The sequence below is a fragment of the Lolium rigidum genome, chromosome 5 (assembly GCF_022539505.1).
Source record: "Lolium rigidum isolate FL_2022 chromosome 5, APGP_CSIRO_Lrig_0.1, whole genome shotgun sequence".
Classification (NCBI taxonomy): Eukaryota; Viridiplantae; Streptophyta; class Magnoliopsida; order Poales; family Poaceae; genus Lolium; species Lolium rigidum.
Window position 1 is genome coordinate 178,598,046 of NC_061512.1, and position 21,981 is coordinate 178,620,026.

The 21,981-nt window shown below is 43.6% G+C and overlaps 4 protein-coding genes across 4 annotated transcripts; 1 reads left to right on the plus strand and 3 right to left on the minus strand.

Annotated features, from left to right (window-relative positions):
- Positions 1–970: 970 nt before the first annotated feature.
- On the minus strand, positions 971–9,297 carry LOC124652005 (F-box/LRR-repeat protein 14-like). Its single transcript, XM_047191027.1, has 2 exons — positions 9,139–9,297; positions 971–2,889 (listed from the first exon to the last, which is right to left on the minus strand). The coding sequence occupies exon 2, from the start codon at positions 2,874–2,876 to the stop codon at positions 1,371–1,373; it is 1,506 nt and encodes a 501-aa protein (XP_047046983.1). The 5' UTR covers positions 2,877–2,889; positions 9,139–9,297; the 3' UTR covers positions 971–1,370.
- LOC124652006 lies at positions 3,568–5,891 on the plus strand. The gene is made up of 2 exons (XM_047191028.1): positions 3,568–5,242; positions 5,560–5,891. The coding sequence occupies exons 1-2, from the start codon at positions 4,153–4,155 to the stop codon at positions 5,601–5,603; spliced, it is 1,134 nt and encodes a 377-aa protein (XP_047046984.1). The 5' UTR covers positions 3,568–4,152; the 3' UTR covers positions 5,604–5,891.
- A 2,827-nt stretch (positions 9,298–12,124) lies between the features above and the next one.
- Positions 12,125–15,078, minus strand: LOC124652728 (F-box/LRR-repeat protein 14-like). The gene is made up of 2 exons (XM_047191772.1): positions 14,874–15,078; positions 12,125–13,950 (listed from the first exon to the last, which is right to left on the minus strand). Exon 2 carries the CDS (start codon positions 13,935–13,937, stop codon positions 12,477–12,479), a length of 1,461 nt encoding a protein of 486 aa, XP_047047728.1. The 5' UTR covers positions 13,938–13,950; positions 14,874–15,078; the 3' UTR covers positions 12,125–12,476.
- Positions 15,079–18,735: 3,657 nt separating this feature from the next.
- On the minus strand, positions 18,736–21,587 carry LOC124654362 (F-box/LRR-repeat protein 14-like). The gene is made up of 2 exons (XM_047193372.1): positions 21,463–21,587; positions 18,736–20,552 (listed from the first exon to the last, which is right to left on the minus strand). Exon 2 carries the CDS (start codon positions 20,537–20,539, stop codon positions 19,103–19,105), a length of 1,437 nt encoding a protein of 478 aa, XP_047049328.1. The 5' UTR covers positions 20,540–20,552; positions 21,463–21,587; the 3' UTR covers positions 18,736–19,102.
- Between the last annotated feature and the right edge of the window lie 394 nt (positions 21,588–21,981).

Genomic DNA, 21,981 nt, shown 5'->3' on the forward strand with positions numbered 1-21,981 from the left:
GTCCCCTGTGGGACGGGAACGGCCTCAGGGCGCTGGACACCTTATCGGGGCGCGCGGGACAAACAACGGGTTTGGAGGACGCGGCTGGGAGCGTTTTTTTGTCCGACGCGCCCAAATAGCTTTGAGGGACGCGACTGGAGATGCTCTTAGTCTAACAACGAAGGCACGCCGCGCATTTTACTTCCTAGTACTCTTGATATAAGTAAACAGAATTGAGACCAAAGTGGACAAATAGAGACCGAGCTAGATATAGTACTTTATATTCAAAAATTCAGAAATCATATTTATAAATTTTATAAAAAATTCTGAAACAAAATCCTAGCTGCAGCTAGCTGTAGCCAATTATGAAATCTACAAATACGTAAAATCTCAATGTGAAATTCATTGTATTTTAGGATACATAAAAATGACAAATGTGTGGATCTGAGTATAGTGGATAATGCATATTTCAAAATTATAAAACTTGTCAGACTTAATCATTTTTGTGTAGCCTAGAATACAAAGAAATTCGCACTGAGATCATGCACGTTTGTAGCATATATCATTGGCTACATCAAGAAAAAAAAAATCAGATTTTTTGAGACTTTAAAATATAACTTCTGATTTTTCGAAAACAAAGAGCTACATGTAGCTTCCCGAAAAAAAGAATCTACAAGTAGCTCAGCCTCCATTTGCAGTTTCTGAATTGAGGGCCCCTCAAAAAACATGTCACAAGGACATGATGTGACTGCTTGTAATTAGAAACTGGACATGTTATATATGTTGGTCGGCTGGTCGCTCAACGCCACAAGTTTCAGCCAGTCTATTTGTGAAGTTGTGACGCAAGGTCTACCGATAAAATGAATCCATGAGATGGGTGCATTGACTGTCATCTTAGAATCTAGAGACAAACGATTATGCTAGTAACTTTTATTTGAGAAGACATTCACAAATAGAATCAATATCAACAAACGAAGCATGCAGCCTTTGTAGTACAGGTACCTGTGAGACATTGACCATTACTGCACTGATCCATACCAAAATTGTCAAGCGAAAAGTAGCAGGCAGATAGTACACACTTCAAACTCACTCCCGCGATTCTAAAAATGGGTTCATTTGCTTAAATAATACAAATAAAACTAAACGGTCGGGCCGGCCTGTTTATGAGGGTTTCAGAACGGCTACAGAGGGCAGAAACTAAGCAACCAGAATTACAGTAGATAGTACACACGTGGTGGCTACTAGTAAAGAGAGTACTCACTAGACTGTCGGAGAATCATTGCAGCACAGATAGAAGGCAATAACAAGTTCAGAGAAGTGAATCTGGGTTGGATGATTGCCAGCCTTGTCCAATATGCACACTCAACAAGTTAATGGCTTCAGCAGCCAACTTATACTGAAAATTTTGGTGACCACTTCATCCACCAGTCGTCATCAAACCCGATTTTCTTCCAAAGGGCGGCTGACCGGTCCATGGAGTAGTGAACTGACTTGGCAACACCCTGCGCAGCTTGCAGAGAGATCGCATGACAATAATCAATGACCAAAGACTCTAACTTATGTGCACGTCCCAGTTCAGCCACTCCAACATCAGTCACACGGTTACACATCCTAAGTGTGAGATTACTCAAGCATGGGGTGTGCGCAATGAAGCGCATCCCAACATCAGTTACCGCTTCACACACTATAAGCTCGAGTGTCTCCAGATGTGGTGAGGATGAGAGGGCCTTCATCCCCTCGTCATCAAAGAAGTTGGCAGTATCTAGCACGAGAACACGAATCGGGCAGGACTGAATGAGCACCAGAAAACCCTGTTGTGTAAATCCTATTTCTGATGGCCAATCAGGAGCACATGCTGTGAATTTGAGTTCTACGATCTGAAGCATACGACAGTTTAGGGCTAGAGCGTAAAGGCTTTTATCAGTAAATGACGTCCTGGTTTCACAATAGCTGACATCACTAGAGTAGAGCTGACGTGTGAGCAAAAGTGAGATGCTTTTAAGGTTGCTGCAGCTCCGGGATAATGCAATCATGTCATTGTCATTTAGGGCATACACATACTCAAGGCAAAGGTTCTCCAATGCTTTACACTTCCCTAAGACAACACGAAGTCCTATTTCCGGCCAAGTTTTAATATGCGCCAACCTTAAATCCTTCAAACTCTCACAGCAGAAATCATATATATCCATGTTGTGAGCATCATACGAGGAGTCATAGACCTCATCACCTATAAGAGCATCATCATATCTTCCTCTTTTTCTGTCAAACTCAAACTTCTGGAGCTTCATCCATCCTGAACCAAACTTTAGGAGGTCATGATGATTGATTCCTGCGCAGTTCTTCACTACAAGCTCTTCCAACGATCCATTCCTACCAAGGTATTCCAGCCAATCTATGCTGTCAATTTTCTCGCAATCAATAAGGTGGAGAGCAGATAGACTCGTGCAACCAACTGCAACCGAAAATAGCCCAATTGACGTTATTTGTGGTGCGGAGATCAGCCTGAGAGACACCAATGTCTTGCAATAAGCTAAACAACCAAGACCAGAGTCATCGATGTATGAGCAGAAGCTTAAGGTGAGGTCAATCAGAGAGGAACAGTGAGATGAAAACACAAAGAGGCCTTTACTGTCCAACTGATTTCCATGTCCAGGTATCCAACCAGGTATCCAACCAGAGTAATCGATTTCCACTTTCCGCAAATTTGGGAACCGGGCGCACAATGATGTCAGTGATTCTGTAGCAGTGCAAAGACCGGAACCAAGACGGATAGCACCCCTTTGATTCCCCTCTATGTTGTAGAGCTGCTTTGACACAAGGGAAAGAGAGTTCAGATCACTGGTCCTGGTGATCTTCTTTAGAATCTCTGTCATCAGAGCCTCCGGTAGGTCCTCCATTGAACAAACTCAGCTGTACGAAAATCAGGTAATAGCACGGTTAAGAAAACAACCAAAGAGCTGGACTAAAACTTATGACAGTATTGAATAAAGCATTGAGGCTAGAGATCACAATGGCAAAACTCATTATGAAGAATATTCTGAGGAACTTTGAGCATTTACTGTATCCGTCCAAAACTTGTGCGAACTTCATAAGAATGGAGATTAATTAAAGTAGCAAGCACCTTATCCATATCTAGATTGCTAGCAAGAAACAATGAATCTACAAGCCACATCATTAAATTAAACTACCGCCATAAGTAGCAGAGCATGAACAATGAACTAACAGAATACAAAGAAACAAACTAGAAATGGGGCAAGCAACTACGCAAGACAAGATCCAAGTGCTGAATCTGAACCTAATTATGTGGGGGCGCGTAATTAATCACGATACAAGAGCATGTAAATTAGTGCTTGTAGCTCCTGGGCAAGAAAGTAGGGGGATCGCCACCTGTATGTATATATTTCTCAAATTGGTGCTTACAAATTCGCGAGAAGGGAAGCTAGGTGATCACGCCACACCAGAGTGTGCCCCTTCAAATTGGTTGAGTAAAAACGATGAGTCCATGTAGATATGTTGGTGTGAGTTGAAATTTATGTATCTAGTAGGACCTTAATGTAAAACGTACACCTAATAATATATAGAAGAGAATAGAAAGAGGGATCGGCAACGATCCAGAAATTTCCCCATACTGTAGCTCTATCCCCTTCTCTATTCTCCCTCACAAACCACTAAATCCGTTTGAATCTCTGTGATTTCTGCATGAGCTTCAACATGGTATCAGAGCAAGACGGTTCCTGTGTTTTCTCCCCGTTTTACTGAGCAAGAATCGGCCGCCCGTGAGGTCCTGCGTCGCCATTGCGCTGGTGGTGCTCGTGCGGTGGTGCGGCCACGATTTACTCCAGATCCTGTGTGGTCTGGCCGGAGTGAAGCTGCTTCAAAGTGTTGTTTGTTGCTGATCTCGGATCAAGGCACGTCCTTGCAACTCGGCAAGGTGTGAGCGACAAGGTCATCCTCATCCTCTGGTCGCTGCAGTACATTATTCCAGACTTCTATTATTCACATGCTTCTGCCTTTCAACTACAAATATTTGAGGTACGTGTAGCACTGTGTTGATCTAGAGTTGACTTGAGAAGCAGTATTGCTTAGGAGAACTTGGTCATATCAGCCTAGAGCATTGCAATTTGAGGCAGGCCCTAGTATAATTGTTGATCGTGTGTGCTTTTTGAGTAGAAAATGGGAGATTCCTCCAAGGACAAGCCAGGGGATCCGAGCATGGAAAAAATGTATGAACTCCTCAGCAGACTGTTTGAACAACAACAATCAAAATCAGTAGTTTCTGATACTGTCAAGTATGCACTCGAACCAAATCCAGTAAAATTGTCAGGTCCTGGTGACTATGTCAGCTGGGCACACCATGCTCGACTAATATTAAGTTCCCATGGTTATGAGTGCATGCTGGATTGTGATGAAGAAAAGCAGAAAACCAGTGATGCTTATACAAAGCAGAACAATGACAGAGTGTTGGTATGGCTGCTGGGAAGCATGGAACCAACAGTACGGCAGCAGGTTGAAATAATGTCAAGTGTGTCTGAAGTGTGGAAATCTCTAGAGAAGCAATTTTCTGGAAAATCAAACAAAATGCATGCAAACCGCATCATGGAAGAACTGACTCACTTAAAGCAGGGCACCAAATCCATAACAGAATATGCAGGTGAGGCGAGGCGGCTGTACAGGGATCTACATTATTATCATCCCTTTCAATCCGTTGACAAGCAAGATCTACCCATCCATCATAAATGGTTTGAGCCGATTGTGGCCAAACTTTTTCTTGATGGACTGAACATGGAATTTAATCTTCGTCGGCAACTTATTTTCTGCCAAACAGAATGGCCCAGCCTTGATGATATTATATCCAGTGTACTTGAGGAAGAGACTCGCTTATCTCAACCTAAAGAAGATGATCTGAAATGTGGAGATAATCGTGCAGCGTTATCTATGCAATATCGCCGCACCGCCAAGTCCCTTGTCAAAGACAAAAGCAAGTCGTTCTGTGACCACTGTAAGAGGAATGGACACACAAAGGATGTTTGTTTTGAGTTGCATGGCTACCCACCTTGGTGGGATAAATGGAAACCTCGGTCAGGGGGAGTTCAAGGGGTCAATAAAAGGCAAGGTAACCATATTACAACCTTGCGGGAGCCACCGGTGGTAGATGTACGAGATCTTGAGGAATTCAAATCCATGCTTAAACTCTCAGAAAGCTCATCTTCCTTCCAGGACACCTCTAAGGCTGATTCCAGGATCATTACCACCTCTCACCAAGGTATGAAACCTTATCAAGCCAACACCACCACCAAGTCAAAACCTTGGATTATTGATACAGGAGCTACAAACCATATGACAGGGGCTTCAGACCTATTTCTTTCGTATACACCTTGTTTGGGTAAAGACAAGGTTCGTGTAGCAGATGGTTCCATGGCACCAATAGTTGGACGCGGATCCATCCGTTGCACAAACTCATTGTCATTATCTCCAGTTTTACATGTTCCAAAATTCCCAGTCAATCTCCTATCATTTAGCTCTATTGCAAAATCACTTAATTGTGGAGGTTGGTTTGATCCTACTTGTTGTGTTTTTCAGGAGCTAAAGACGGGGAGAATCTTAGGGACTGGGACCGAGCATGATGGGCTCTACTACCTTGACGATGGAAGTGACGAAGTGGCTCTCACATCCTTCTTATCACCATGTCAAGAGTTAGTGTTACATCATCGTAGGCTTGGTCATCCTTCTTTTACAGCTATGTCAGGTGTCTATCCTTCTTTGTTTAAGTCGTGTCCTAAGGATGTCCTAGTATGTGATGCTTGTGAACTAGCAAAGCATACCAGGGGCTCCTACCCAAGCGTCGGTCTGAGAAGTAAGAGACCATTTGAAGTAATTCATTCCGATGTTTAGGGACCCTGTGAGGTTGTTTCTGTTTCTGGACATAGATGGTTCGTAACCTTTATAGATTGCTTTAGTCGTTACACGTGACTTTATCTCCTAAAGTATAAAAGTGATGTCTTATCTGTTTTTAAAGATCTGTGTGCTCTTATTAAAAATCAGCATGAAGCCACTGTTAAAATCTTACGCACAGATAACGGTACGGAATATGTTAATCATGATTTTAATCAGTTTCTTGCCTCAAATGGTATAGAACATCAAACTACATGTGTTAACACGCCAGAACAAAATGGTGTGGCTGAGCGGAAAAATAGACACTTACTTGAGGTTGCAAGGTCTTTGATGTTTACAATGAATGTTCCGAAATTTCTGTGGGGTGAAGCAATTAAAACTGCAACTTATTTAATTAATCGCATGCCCCTTCGTGTTTTAGCTCATAAAACTCCTACAGAGTGTCTTTTAAATTCAAATGAGTTTGTTGTCCCTCCGAAGGTTTTTGGGTGATTATAGAAATGCTGTTGGAAAAGTAGATCCACGAGCCCTTAAATGTGTGTTTATGGGGTATTCTTCCTCGAAAAAGGGCTATAGATGTTGGTGTCCCTCTGAGCATCGATTCTTTGTGAGTATGGATGTAACATTTCGTGAAAATGAATCATATTATGGGCCTGATGCCGGGTCTGGTATTTCCTTATCCTCACCTGAAGAGCAGCAAGAAGGTGGGAGTGATAATGTAAGGCCTGTCCTTGTCCTTGCACCTACTTCAGGTGATATGTCAATTACTAATGATACTCAAAACCAGGGGGAGGAAAATGATGGTGTTAGTGATAATAACTCTTGTCATGGAGATGAGGGCGATGCGGTAGGATCCTCGCCACTTCTATCTCAAGGTGAAGAGTCTTCAATGCATGGGGACCCAGGTACCAATACTACCCCTCCTAGTTCGGTAGCTCCTATTAGCACTTCAAGGCAAAGTGATAATCAATTGTCTACTTCAATAGATACCTTACCTATTGCCTTAAGAAAATCCGCTAGAACACGAAACACACCAGAATATCTCAAAGACTACAAACATGATATAGCCAATTACATAGCCAATTAGATACCTTACCTATTGCCTTAAGAAAATCCGCTAGAACACGAAACACACCAGAAAATCCGCTAGAACACGAAACACACCAGAATATCTCAAAGATTACAAGTGTTGTAGTCCATCCTTTCAAAGTTTTATTGCTTCTCTAGATTCAATTTCCATACCACGTGACTGGAAAGTGGCCTTAGATGATCCAAAATGGAAGGAAGCAATGCTGGATGAGATGAGAGCATTGGAAAAAAATAAAACTTGGGAGCTCGTAGATCTACCACCAGGTAAGCAACCAGTAGGCTGTAAATGGGTGTTTACTATTAAGCACACACCAGAGGGTAAGATTGACAGATACAAAGCACGCGTTGTAGCAAAAGGGTATACACAGACCTACGGTATAGACTATGAAGAAACCTTTGCGCCTGTGGCAAAGATGAATTCTGTGAGAACTCTAATATCTTGTGCGGTGAATTTTGATTGGAGCATTTACCAAATGGATGTAAAAATGCATTCCTTCATGGGGATCTACATGAAGAAGTGTATATGCAAATTCCACCCGGGTTTGAGTCCAGTTATAATACAAAGAGAGTGTTACGCCTGCATCGCTCCTTGTATGGGTTGAAACAATCACCAAGGGCGTGGTTTGATCGTTTCAGACAAGCTATTCTAAAAAGAGGGTATCAACAGAGCAACGCTGACCACACATTATTCTATAAACATGCTAACAATAAGGTTGCTATCCTGATAGTCTATGTTGACGATATTGTGATCACAGGCAATGACACCGGGGAAATTGTTGGCCTGAAGCATCATCTATGCACGGGAATTTGAAGTCAAGGACCTTGGACACTTGAAGTATTTTCTTGGCATAGAAGTCTCACGTGGACCAAAAGGTATATTTCTAACACAAAGGAAGTATGTTTTAGACCTGCTCAAAGAAACTGGCATGTATGGTTCAAAACCAGCTGCTACTCCCATTGAGCAGAATCATAGACTAAGCAGTGATGCGGGAAACCCAATTGATAGAGAACGCTACCAGAGACTTGTGGGAAGGTTAATTTACCTTTCCCACACGCGCCCTGATATTGCATTCGCTGTGAGCGTTGTGAGTCAGTTTATGCATAGCCCAAGAACAGCTCACATGGATGCTGTCACTAGAATCTTGCGGTACCTTAAAGGCTGCCCAGGAAAAGGTCTTCTTTACACTAAGCAAGGAAACTTACAAGTTGAGTGTTATACCGATGCGGACTGGGCTGGTTCTCTAGATGACCGGCGATCCACATCTGGTTATTGTGCATTTGTTGGAGGGAACTTAGTCTCTTGGCGAAGTAAAAAACAGAACGTGGTAGCCAGATCAACTGCTGAAGCTGAATTTAGATCCATGGGGCACATAGTATATGTGAACTACTATGGCTGCAAATTCTCCTAAGTGAACTAAGATTATTCGAGTGTAAGCCTTTGATGCTTTATTGTGATAACAAAGCAGCCATTGATATTGCAAATAATCCAGTGCAGCACTATCGAACTAAACATGTTGAAGTCGATCGTCATTTCATCAAAGAAAAACTTGACAGGGGAGTAGTCTGTATACCATATGTGAGTATGTGACGTCAGCTAGTCAAATAGCAGATGTTTTAACCAAAGGTTTACCAGAGAAGCCATTTTCTGTGTTTTGTACCAAGATGGGTCTATTTGATGTGTTTGCCCCATCTTGAGGGGGGGTGTTGATGTGAGTTGAAATTTATGTATCTAGTAGGACCTTAATGTAAAATGTACACATAATAATATATAGAAGAGAATAGAAAGAGGGATCGGCAACGATCCAGAAATTTCCCCATACTGTAGCTCTATCCCCTTCTCTATTCTCCCTCACAAACCACTAAATCCGTTTGAATCTCTGTGATTTCTGCATGAGCTTCAACAAGATATCAACAGATATCCCCGATCTAATATCAGTTCAACTAGAAATACTGTTTGCTGCAACCTAGGCTAGTCCTCCATTGCAAAAAGCTTACTTTCTAACAAGGAGGCCGATTTACAACTAAAATGGATGATACTACCGGTTTCCCTCAGGCAAGTCTTAGTCAAGAAATCGAAACGAGAAAAAAAAAACGTGTACATGTCGATGGGGAAGCAACGAAGAGGGGGCAGGAGAACCAAGAAAACAGCGGCGATACAGAATAGAAGAAAGACGGGACCTGCGCCGCCGCTCGAGCTTGGAGATGGCGATCTATCAGCCTACTCCGTGGCGGCGGAGAGAGGTTTTCTCTGAGATTCGGAGGAGAGCGCGTCGCCTATGCCCTAGGCAGCAGCGGAGGGTAAAGCATTTCCGTGGAGCATTTACTTGATCACTTCAGTGTTTGGTTGGTTGGCTACGGATAAATGAATGGGGAGAACCAGTTCAGTGTTCTTTTGGCATGTGCGGTATTTTGAGATGAATAGGGATTTGTTTCACTTTTGGAGATGATTAAAATGTCTAGTGCGGTATTTTGTAGCTCGGGCTTCATGTAGGCCATTTTCTAAAAATTTTGAAAATGGTAATTTATAGTACCAAAAAATTCTGAAAAGAAAAATTCTAGACATAAGTAATGACGTATTCTATAAACGTGTAAATTTTCAACTCAAAGTACTTTATATTTTATGCAATACAAAAATAATAAATATGTAAAAATCTAACTAATGAACAGTGCAAATTTCAAAACCTACAAAAATTGTCAGATTTTGTAATTTTTATGTGGCCCAAAATATAAGGTGTTTTGAGTTCAGATTTTGTACGTTGATAGAACATATCGTTATCAACATCAAGATTTATTTACATAATTTTATATAACTTCAAAATATCCTTTTCAAATTTTTTTTGAAAAGTGGCATACATTTAGCCCGAGCTATATTTGTAGTTTCCGTTAAAATATCATTTTATTCTAAGTTTCAAAAAATAAAAATAAAACATCATGCTCGTAGGTTTGTGGTGAATGCTTATTTTTAAAAAACATGATCTAGTTACAAAACATTGTGAACTATGCAAAAATCATATATCACAAAACTTTGATAATTATTTTAGTTAACAAAATATGAGATATATGCTATAAAAAGTTATATGAAAAAACGACACATATGTCCCACAAATTCAACTACATATCGGCTAAAGCATTACTGGCCACGACAAGCCAAACCGGACGAATCCGCAGCCCGGGACCTGCCATGCGGTAGAGATTCACTACATGCAGTAGAGAATCACCACACGCCCCGTGCGCACAATGACGAAGGAAGAAAATAATCTAAGGTAGGGCAAACTTAAAAAATGATGCAAATATCAAAATATTTTCAAGAAAATAATGTTATATATGATTCTAACACAATCACTTTGTACAATAAAAATAGAAACACATATGGCTATAAGTATAACCTAAAAACATACCAATAATGTTAGCTCAATAGCAAAGTTTTACTTTTTAAAAATCTTTTGTATGTTGATATCCCTTGCTCGATATGTAACTCGGTCTTAATGATCCTTATCGTCGGGAAATCCCTTTAAATTGTCATCATTATCACCAGTAAAAGCAACACCAACTCAATGAGGTAATGATGTCATCAGAGAAAACATGATATGCCTTTAAAATATCAAGAAATCTCTGAAGTCTCCAATTCTTTGTGTATGAATCATGAATAGCTCAAGGTTATCTTGCGTATAGTAAGATCCATGGTAAATCTTTGTAATACAAGCAATCTTTTTTACATTGACCTAGAAAATAAGTCTATCTTTTTGGTACCTACTTCCAGTTTTTGGTCCAAAGTCGGTTTTGCGTAATGTTCACTAAAACATGCATAACTTTCTCATACGAAGTTCGTTTTCAACTATGACCACTTAAATTATTCAGAAGAAACACATGCATCTAAATGTGCTCACCAAAAATTAAGGTTAGGAAGCTGCCCTACCTGGTCCTATTGGGAGCTTCGCCCCTGCGTAGGCATACATGAAAATGTATCCAATTTCAGGGGCACTTTTAAAGTGCCTCCAGAATTACAACTTTCAAGGGCATTTTTGAAGTGCCTCCAACAATACCACTTTTAGGGGCATTTTTAAGTGTAACAATACTATTTTTGAACTGCATGACTGGCGCAATGGTATAGAGTATAGTATCTCCACTTATGTCCTAGAGGTCTTGGGCTTCGATGAGCCTACTTGCATGATAAAAAATATGAAAAAAGTTGCCTAGAAATACCTTTCCCAAGATCCCACAATGTGTGAGAGCTTACAGGGTACGCCATTTCCTTTCTTTTCTTTTTTAAAGTGTAGCAACACGATTAAATTTGATACTTTTTAAAATGCCTTTAAAAATTATTAAGGGCATTTTGATGATTTTTAGGGACACTTCCTAAATTGATGCTGTGACGTAGTGTTGGAAAGAAAGATGTGTAGAGCAATCGGCAAAAACAATGGGTATACAAAGGACGTGGTTGGTATTTGGTACCCGATTAGTTGCAACACTTGTAAATCGGTTGTCTGCACGAGCTCCTCTGCCAGGCCAGCACGAAACTGAAAGCACCTAAAAATAAAACCGGCCAAATAAACTATATTTTACCGGGTTATCATGTGCAATATAGGTTAAGCTAGTAAAAAAGATGCATTCTCCCTATTTTTCACTCATTTTCTTTTTGAACAAGGGAAAGACGATGCATTTCAGCTCAAGTACAATTTACAAATTACAGCAAGAAGCGCGCAGCCATGTAAACTGGCATTCTGAAGAGCTACAAATACAGTGCAAATGCTATTCATATGAGCAGAATGAATGCAACTAATGGCAGTTTCAGTCAATTTTGCCTGAGAACCTGATGTGAGCGGTGAACTCCTCCACTAGCATTTTTGGAAGAGAATTTCGAACAACTAACAGAGGCACGGTGCTCTCCAGAAAAAGACACGTGCTTCCTATAAGGGGGCCAAGAAATACCGTGACCACTTCCTACCGTTTTTCCTATAAAGGAGCTCCCTGTGTAAATTACCTTGGTTTATTGCGTCCTGTAAACAATGCTCAGGACTAAACACATGACCAGGAAGGAACTGTCCTGTTAGCTCCTACAAGAAAAGGATGGTGGAGAGCGCTAGTAGAAATCAGAATTCAGAAAATCAGAAACCCTGCTTTGAGCTGCACGGTCCCCAAAATCACTTCCACTGTAAAAAAAGGATTCAAGACATTATCCTTAACTAATATAAATAAAACCAAACGGTCATGTACTCATCAAGAGCACACAGGGAATCTTGGGCCCGTTTGTGCAGATTTCGAAACGGCTACAGAGAGTAGAAATGAAGAAACCAGAATAGCAGTACATAGTACACAAGCCGTGGCTGCTATTAAAGTTGCATTCATCACATGCCGACCAAAGTTCATCACTAGTAGAATGCCATACAGGAAAATCATCGCAGCAAAAGTAGAAGGCAGCAGAAAGTTCAGAGAAGTGAATATGGGTCAGATGGTGCACACTCAACAACTCAATGGCTTCAGCAGCAAATTTATAACCAGCTTTCGAGACCACTGCATCAACAGCCACCACCCAAACCTATTTTCATCCTAAGGGCAGCTGAACACTTCTCGGAGTAGTGAACTGACTTGGCAACACCCTGCACAGCTTTCAGAGAAACCTCGCCACAATACTCAATGACCAAAGACTCTAACTTACGTGCACGTCCCAGTTCAGCCACTCCAACATCAGTTACCTCATGACACACCCGAAGTGTGAGATTACTCAAGCGAGGGGTGTGTGCAATGAAGCGCATCCCAGCATCAGTTACCGCAGGACAAGATATAAGCTCGAGTGTCTCCAGATGTGGTGAGGATGAGAGGGCCTTCATCCCCTCATCGTCCAAGAAGTTGGCGGTGTTTAGCACAAGAACACGAATTGGGCAGGACTGAATGAGCACCAGAAAACCCTTTTGTGTGAATCCTATTTCTGATGGCCAGTCAGCAGCACATCCTGTAAATTTAAGGTCTACGATTTGAAGCATGCGACAGTTTAGGGCTAGAGCATAAAGGCTGTTATCAGTAAATGACGTCCTGGTTTCACAATAGCTGACATCACTAGAGTAGCGCTGAAGGTTGAGCCCAAGTGAGATACTTTTAAGGTTGCTGCAGGTCCGGGATAATGCAACTACGTCATTGTCATTTAGGGCAAGAACATACTCAAGCGAAAGGTTCTCCAATGCTTTACACTTCCCTAGGAGAACACGAAGTCCTATTTCTGGCCAAGTTTTAATGCGTGCTAACCTCAAATCCTTCAAGCTCTCACAGCAGAAATCATATATATCCGTCATGTGAGCATCGTAGGTGGAGTCAAAGACATCACCACATGGAAGAAGATCAAATCTTCCTCTTTTCTTCTCAAACTCAAACTTCTGGAGCTTCATCCATCCTGAACCAAACATTAGGAGGTCCTGATGATTGATTCCTTCGCAATTCTTCACTACAAGCTCTTCCAACGATCCATTCCTACCAAGGTATTCCAGCCACTTTACGCTGTCAATTTTCTCGCAATCAATAAGGTGGAGAGCAGATAGACTCAGGCAACCAACTGCAACCGAGAAAAGCCCGATTGACGTTATCTGTGGTGCGGAGATCAACCTGAGGGACACCAATGTCTTGCAATAAGCTAAACAACCAAGACCAGAGTCATCGATGTATGAGCAGAAGCTTAAGGTGAGGTCAATCAGCGAGGAACAGTGGGATGAAAACTCAAAGAGACCTTTGCTGTCCAACTGATTGCCATGTCCAGGTATCCAACCAGAGTAATCGATTTCCACTTTCCGCAAATTTGGGAACCGGGCGCACAATGATGTCAGTGCTTCTGTAGCAGTGCAAAGACCAGAACCAACACGGATAGCACCCCTTTGATTCCCCTCGGTCTTGTAGAGCTGCTTTGACACAAGGGAGAGAGAATTCAGATCAGTTGTCCTAGTGATTTTCTTGATAATCTCTGTCATCAGAGCCTCTGGTAGGTCCTCCATCGAGCAAATTCAGCTGCAGGAATCAGGTAGTGTCAAAGTTTAGAAATCAACCAAAGAGCTGGACTAAAACTTATATGGCATCAGAATAAAACACGTGAACATGGAGATCACGCTGGCAACACACATTGTGAAGAATATACTGAAGAACTTTGTACATTTACTGCATTCGTCACAAAATTGTTCATTATTCATAAGAAGGGACACTAATTAAACTATTACAGTAGCTAGCACCTTATCTAACTATACATTGCTAGTAAGACACAATGAAGCTACAAGCCCGTCATTAACTGAAGCAACTGCTATAAGTAGCAGAGCCAGAATAACAACCGAAGAGAATACAAAGAAAAAATGAGTCACTGGCGCAAGCAACTCTACAAGATAAAGACTCACGTGCTGAATCTAAACCTACTTATTTGGAGGCACCGAATTAATCACATGAAAATTACCACTGTAGCTCCCAGGCAAGAAAGTAGGGATTTTAACAAAAACGAATACGAGATAATTTTTTTACTAGATAATGCCCAGCTTTGTTTTTTACAACTTCAGGGGGGAGGATCCCCACCTGTATATATTCCTGAAATTGGTGGCTACAAATTCGCATGAAGAGAAGTTAGGTGGTCAGGCCACAGCCAGAGCGCGTCCCTATAAATCCTACCCCGATGAGTCCACAGGGCGTTGTCATCAGTAGATACCACTCGATCTAGTACCTGTTCAACTAGAAATTAATACTACTGTTTACTGCAACCTAGGCTAATATTCCATCACAAAAAAGCATGCTTTCTACCTAGGAGAATGGCTTTACAACTAAAATGGATGATGCTGCCGGTTTCCCTCTGGCAAGTCTCAATCAAGAAAGCGAATCGAAAAAAGCAAACCATGTACATGTCGATGGGGAACCAACGAAGAGGGGGCAGGAGAACCAAGAAACGGCAGTACCTTCGGCACGGCCGGGAGATAGGAACAGCGGCGATAGGGAATAGAACGTAGGAGGGGAACTTCGCCGCCGCTCGATCGATCAGCCTAGTCCGCAGCGGCGGAGAGTGTAAACCCTAGTCTCGCTCGCAACGCCCTTCGTCTCTGGCGTAGGATGGGTCGTGCCGCCTATGGCGAGCTGTAGCGGCGCCACGCTCACACGGGCCAAGCCCTGGAACCTTGTGCTGGGCTGCTGGCTTCTCACACTCGACGTAGTGTTAACATTTGAGCCATTATTTTCCCCTAAAAAACAAATTGAGCCATTATTTTCCTCTGGAGTAGTATTTGGTTATGGACAATTTATTTTGCTACTACTAGTTTTATACTCGTATCTTTTTACAACTTATTGACAGACACGTCAACTACCATGACTAGGTCTCGAAGACCTGCCGAATAGACTTAGTCTTTCCGAGGTCCAGACCTGCCAAATAGACTTAGTCTTCCCGAGGTACTTATAGAGGTAGAATGTACTGTGTTACAAGACTCATCGGATCAGTTCTTTGAACGCAGTCTCTTAAAGGTGCTCATATGGGTAACATGTGTTTGTGTGCGTGCGTTTATAGAGGTGAGTGTATGCTTTTGTACTGTGTTTCGTAAAAAAAATAGAAATCTCGAACATTAAATTAGGCATTCAATCAAAAACAAAATCCTTCCATGTGTTCTAAGAAAAGTTACACATTAAAAATAGCAATCAATCATTTTAAAAGAAAAATAGGAGCGCAGAGCGAGAGCGCAAAGGGAGAGTGCTCGAGCAGAGGCGAGGGCCCCTTCCCTTTACTCGTCGGTTGGCCATGGCCCCTCCGTCCCCTACCCCATCCCTGTCCCCTTCCCCCTCCCTAGTGGCGAGCCCGCGTGGCCACGAGGATAGGTGGCGCGGTGGGCGTGGATCTGACTCGGAGGAAACCCCGTGTTCGTACTGCTACGCGCTTTCTGGTGGGAAAGTTGTGACGCGGTGGGCATGGATCTGACTCTGAGGAAACCCCGCGTTCAGCCGGTGGGCGAGCGGTGGCACTAGTTGATGAACCGGGGTCTTCCCGGGCACGCCTGGAGGTACGGTCGGAAATCTTCTGCGAGGAGGAGCGTACGGCCATCGACAAGCTCGATGATTCGGAGGACCCGCTCGAGGATGGAGAAGAAGCACCGTGAGAAGAACCCACAAACGTCACCCGCAAGCGCGTCAGGGGCCGCGGCGGCAAGAAGGTGACAGCGAAGGTAGCGTGCCTAGGACGTGACACCAACGCCTAAGCAGAGTTCCAAGGTTTGTGCTTGCTATGCACATATCCGGGACACTGCATCATCGATTGCAGGACGGGGCTAGCGTGCCTCGGTTGCGGCGAGGTGGGGCACATACTAAGGGAGTGCTCACTCCCCCGTCTTCCAAGGCCGCGCTTACCTGACGACGGCAACGAGCCTGCGAGGAAGAGGGTAAACGAAAATGGGCTAGGGCACCGCATGGATGACGGTGCCATCGGCCACCGTGCGCGTGTGCCAGGCTGCCATGGAACCACGTGCAAGGATTGAGGACGCGGCGCATGTGTCACGCGCGCGTGCTCCTACGGCGTGTCACGCGCCCGTGGGTGTGAGAAGGGCTGCGGCGCCGTGCTGGAAGGAGGCACCGCGCAGGGGTGCTGCTGCGTCGCGCCGTGAGATGGCGTCGCCAAGGGCCACCATCAAGCTCTGCGATGACCAGTTGTGCCGTGACAGCCACGGATTAGGCGATGCCCGCTCGGTAGCCCCTGTGGCACCGATCCTACCGGTGGTACGTCGCGTTGTGGAGGTGACGCGTCCGCGCTGGAGTGCGAAGGAATAGGTGGTGCCCCTTGAGCTGCGCACGGTGGCGATTGGCGGTGACCTTGGGTTGGCAGGGCATATGCCAATGGTGGTCACTGCCATGTTAATTGGTCTAGGGTGTGCCACCCGCTGCGTTATAAAGTCCTGGGGATCCCGGACCTCGCCTGCAGAGCCATCAGCCTCAGGGTGCGCTGGCTCGCTGGCTGTGGAGGATACGTGCCAAACCCTTGCAACCTTGGTGTGGGCTTGACATGCAATTCTCGCAGATGGAGCAGGATTTCTTCGTAGCCTCCACCTCTGGTGGTAGGCGTAGGGAATTTACCCTCTTTTGGGAGGATAGATGGTTGGACAGTAAATTCATTAGGAAGGTTGCGCCGGAGGTCTACGCGCTAGTTCCTAAGCGTTGTAGGAAGGCGTGTATGATCCAACAAGCATTGATGGAGTACTCTTGGATTCCTGACATAGTGGGTGTGCCGAGTGCCCTTGCCCACGTGGAGTTGTGGGGCAGGCTTAGGGGCATACAACTATCGACAGACTAGGACAGGCTGATTTGGCGGTGGGCGACGGACACACAATACTCTTCTTGTTCCTATTACGACACCCTCATCATGGGGCGGTTCTATCAGGGTCGCGGAGTTTAAACTGAAAAACATGGGTGCCTCCTAGGGTGGAGTTTTTTCTGGCTAGCCTGCCTTAATAGATGTTGGACGAGTGAGAAGCTACCACGCTGCGCTCAGCTGGAAGCGCAGCCCGCTTTGCTACTAGTTCGTGGAGACCATGCGCACCTTCTCACCGGTTGCTCCTTCTCCAAGACGGTATGGTATGAGGTCCTCTCGTGGATCCGATCCACCTTTGGGTCTCCGGCAGTTGAGGGTGACTTCACGGAGTGGTGGTCGCTGGTGGTGCGGACCGCTCCTCGCTAGTTGCGCAAGGGTGCTTCGTCGATAATGATGCTCACTACATGGTGAATTTGAAAACACTAGAACGCTGTTGTCTTCGATAACGCGCATCCATCGGTGACATCCTTGTTCAACGACATCACGGCCGAGGCGTGCCCGGGGTCTTCACCAGCCACCATGTATTCCCCTAGACTAGTTTTCTTGGGTCGAGTTATATGGCACACGATGCTGGTCTTTTCTTAAACTGCTACATATAACCTTCTTATCTATAAATGCATCTAAACACAAGACTTTAACATCTATTTCCAACATATGATCGTTTCTGTAATAAGACAGAAAAGGACGACTGCTGGTTTCATTTTCAATAACGATAATGCGAGTGTTACCAGCAGCACAGCTTTTGGTGAGAGGCTGATATGCCTTCCGTCACACAATCTGCCATTCAGGCTCTTTCTTCCATGTTGGCCTTTAGGCAGGCACAGAGCTACAGCAAGTGCTGGTCAACTTCTCCAGTGCAGTTAAGCATTGCAAACCTTGTGGCAGTGATACCAACTTCAGCCAGTAGCTTAGCCCATCAACTGTGAGAATTTCACATAGCCATTCTGGAAAGACCTCCAAATCAGGGAATCTTCAGCTTCAGCAGCATACTAAGGTGGTGCCTGTTGACTTTAGGCGTAAAACAAAGCTTTTCGCGGTAGGCAATCAAAATTGCAATCCACAAGTTTCAGCCTGTGGTCCATCAACTTACGCTAGTCGGGTAATGCATGGTCACAATCTCCAGAGTGATGCAGGTGCCGTAGTTTATGGCCTGAACATCCTTCCAATTGATAACATCTCGCTACTGTCAGATGCCGAATCTTCTATATCATCTGGGACATCCACTCCCAGTGAGATTTAAGAACGCCAAACATAAACATTCTTGCTGAAACTGGACCAACGATGTAGCAGTTCAGCATCTTATATGATATGCTCATAACTAGTAACTTATCTTTTTGAGAAGAGATGAAAAGACATGCAAAATTAGAATTAACATCAACAAAACAATCATGCCGCATTGGTAGAATGTCCATGCAAAACTTTGACCATTATTACTACACTGATCCATATGCCACACAAAAATAGCAGGCAGATATACATGTCTCCAGAATCACTTTCGTAATAAAAAAGGGTTCATGACATTTGTTCAATAAAACAATAAAAACCAAACGGTCATATACTGCATCCACAGCAAAAACAAGGCATCCTGGGGCCGTCCATGCGGATTTCAAAGAAGCTACAGAGACTAGAAATTGAGCAACAAGATGACATCCAAAGTTTCATCATTAGGATGCCATACACAAGAAGCATTGCAGTAAAGGTAGAAGGCAATACAAAGTTCAGAGAAATTAATCTGGGTCGGATGATGCACAGCCTTGTCCAATGGTGCACACTCAACAACTTAAATGACTTCAGAAGCAAATTTATACTGAAGATCCTTCATCAACAGGTGCCACCCAAACCAATTTACCACATAAAGGCGGCTGAACAGTCCCTGGAGTAGTGAACTGACTTGGCAACACCCTGCGCAGCTTGCAGAGATATTTCACCACAATACTCAATGACCAAAGACTCTAACTTACATTCACGTCCCAGTTCAGCCACTCCAACATCAGTCACCTGATGACACACCCGAAGCGTGAGATTTCTCAAGCATAGGGCGTGCGCAATGAAGAACATCCCAGCATCAGTTACCGCAGAACAAAATATAAGCTCAAGTGTCTCCAGATGTGGTGAGGATGAGAGGGCCTTCATCCCCTCGTCATCCAAGAAGTTGGCTGTGTTTAGCACGAGAACGCGAATTGGGCAGGACTGAATAAGCGCCAGAAAACCCTTCTGTGTGAATCCTATTTCTGATGGCCAGTCAGAAGAACATCCTTCAAATTTGAGGTCAACGGTCTGAAGCATACGACAGTTTTGGGCTAGAGCGTAAAGGCAGTTATCAGTAAATGACGTCCTGGTTTCACAATAGCCGTCATCAATATAGTAGCGCTGAAGGTTGAGCAAAAGTGAGATGCTTTTAAGGTTGCTGCAGCTCCGGGATAATGCAATCATGTCATTGTCATTTAGGGCACGGACATACTGAAGGCAAAGGTTCTCCAATGCTTTACACTTACCTAGGACAACACGAAGTCCTATTTCTGGCCAAGTTTCAATATGCGCCAACCTTAAATCCTTCAAACTCTCGCAGCAGAAGTCATATATATCCATGCCGTGAGCATCGTACAAGGGGTCATAGACCTTATCACCTGGAAGACGATCAAATCTTCCTCTTTTCCTCTCAAACTCAAACTTCTGGAGCTTCATCCAACCTGAACCAAACTTTAGGAGGTCATGATGATTGATTCCTTCGCAGTTCTTCACTACAAGCTCTTCCAGTGACCCATCCATACCAAGGTATTCCAACCACTCTACGCTGCTGATTTTCTTGCAATCAATAAGGTGGAGAGCAGATAGACTCGTGCAACCAACTGCAACCGAAAAGAGTCCAATTGATGTTATTTGTGGTGCAGAGATCAGCCGAAGAGACACCAATGTCTTGCAATAAGCTAAACAACCAAGCCCAGAGTCATCGATGTATGAGCAGAAGCTTAAGGTGAGGTCAATCAGCGAGGAACATTGAGATGAAAGCACAAAGAGGCCTTTGTTGTCCAACTGATTGCCATGTCCAGGTATCCAACCAGTGTAATCGATTTCTACTTTCCGCAAATTTGGGAACCGGGCACATAATGATGTCAGTGTTTTCGTAGCAGCACAAAGACCAGAACCAACACGGATAGCACCCCTTTGATTCCCCTCTATCTTGTAGAGCTGCTTTGACACAAGGGAAAGAGAATTCAGATCACTTGTCCTGGTGATCTTCTTGATAATCTCCATCACAAGAGCCTCTGGTAGGTCCTCCATCGAGCAAATTCAGCTGTACGAATCAGGTAGTATCATGGTTTAGAGAACAACCGAAAAGCTGGACTAAAACCTATGATATCAGAATAAAGCATGTGAACATGGAGATCATGCTGGCAACACACATTATGAAGAATATAGAATATACTGATGAACTTTGCGCATTTACTGTATTCGTCAAAAACTTGTTCGTTATTCATAAGAATGGACATTAATTAAACTATTACAGTAGCTAGCACCTTATCGGACTCCAGATTGCTATAAGACACAATGAAGCTACAAGTCCCATCATTAACTGAAAATACTGCCATAAATAGCAGAGCCTGAATAACAACCGAAGAGAATACAAAGAAAAGTTCAGTGATTGGCGCAAGCAACTCTACAAGACAAGACTCCTGTGCTGAATCTGGCCCTACTTATAATCATATGAAAACAAGAGCATGAAAATTAGCACTAGTAGCTCCCGCGCAAGAAAGTGGGGATTTAAACAGAAACAAATTAGAGATGATTTTTACTAGATAATGCCCAGCTTTGCTTTTTAGAATTTCAGGGGGGAGGATCCCCAGATGTATATATTCCTGGAATTGGTGCTTAGAAATTTGCATGAACCGAAACTAGGTGATCAGGCCACAGCAGATCGTGCCCCTATAATTCCTCAACCGCTGAGTACACAGGGTGTACTTCATCAATTGATACCACCCGATCTAGTATCTGTTCAACAAGAAATTAGTACTGTTTGCTGCAACCATCGCAAAAAGCTTCACTTTCTACCCAGGAGAATGGCTTTACAACTAAAATGGATGATGCTGCCAGTTTCCCTCTGGCAGGTCTCAATCAAGAAAGCGAATCGAAAGAAAAAAAAAACATGTACGTGCCGAATCGAGGAACCAACGAACAGGGGCAGGAGAACCAAGAAAAGGAGGTACCTTCAGCACGACAGGGAGATAAAAACAGCGGCGATATACAATATAACCTAGGAGCTCCGCCCCCGCTCGACCTTGATCGATCAGACTGGTCCGCGGCGGAGGAGAGTGCTTCTTTTTAGCTTCGGAGGAGAGTGTAAACCCTAGTCTCGCTCGCATCGCATTTCATCTTTTCCAGAGGAAGAAGAAGATGGGCCAACTACGATCTGTAGCGGTGCCTCACTCACCTGGGTCAGCCCAGGAACGTTGTGCTGCCTTCCTACCCCCGCAAGTATGAACTCTGAAGCATTGGCCCAGCACTTGACGCGACAAATTATCAGGTTTTTTTTTATAAATCTCAGAAATATATTAATCTCAGTAATTTCATATAAGTAGGATTAAAATTGGCTGGTGCTGTAAAATATGTTCATGTTTACAAAAACAAGTCTTCCACGTAGAATAAAAAATGTTCGAGTATATCAACAAAAATTACCATGTATTTAAATAAGATTTTTAAATAATAAAGAAATGTATAGTAGAGGA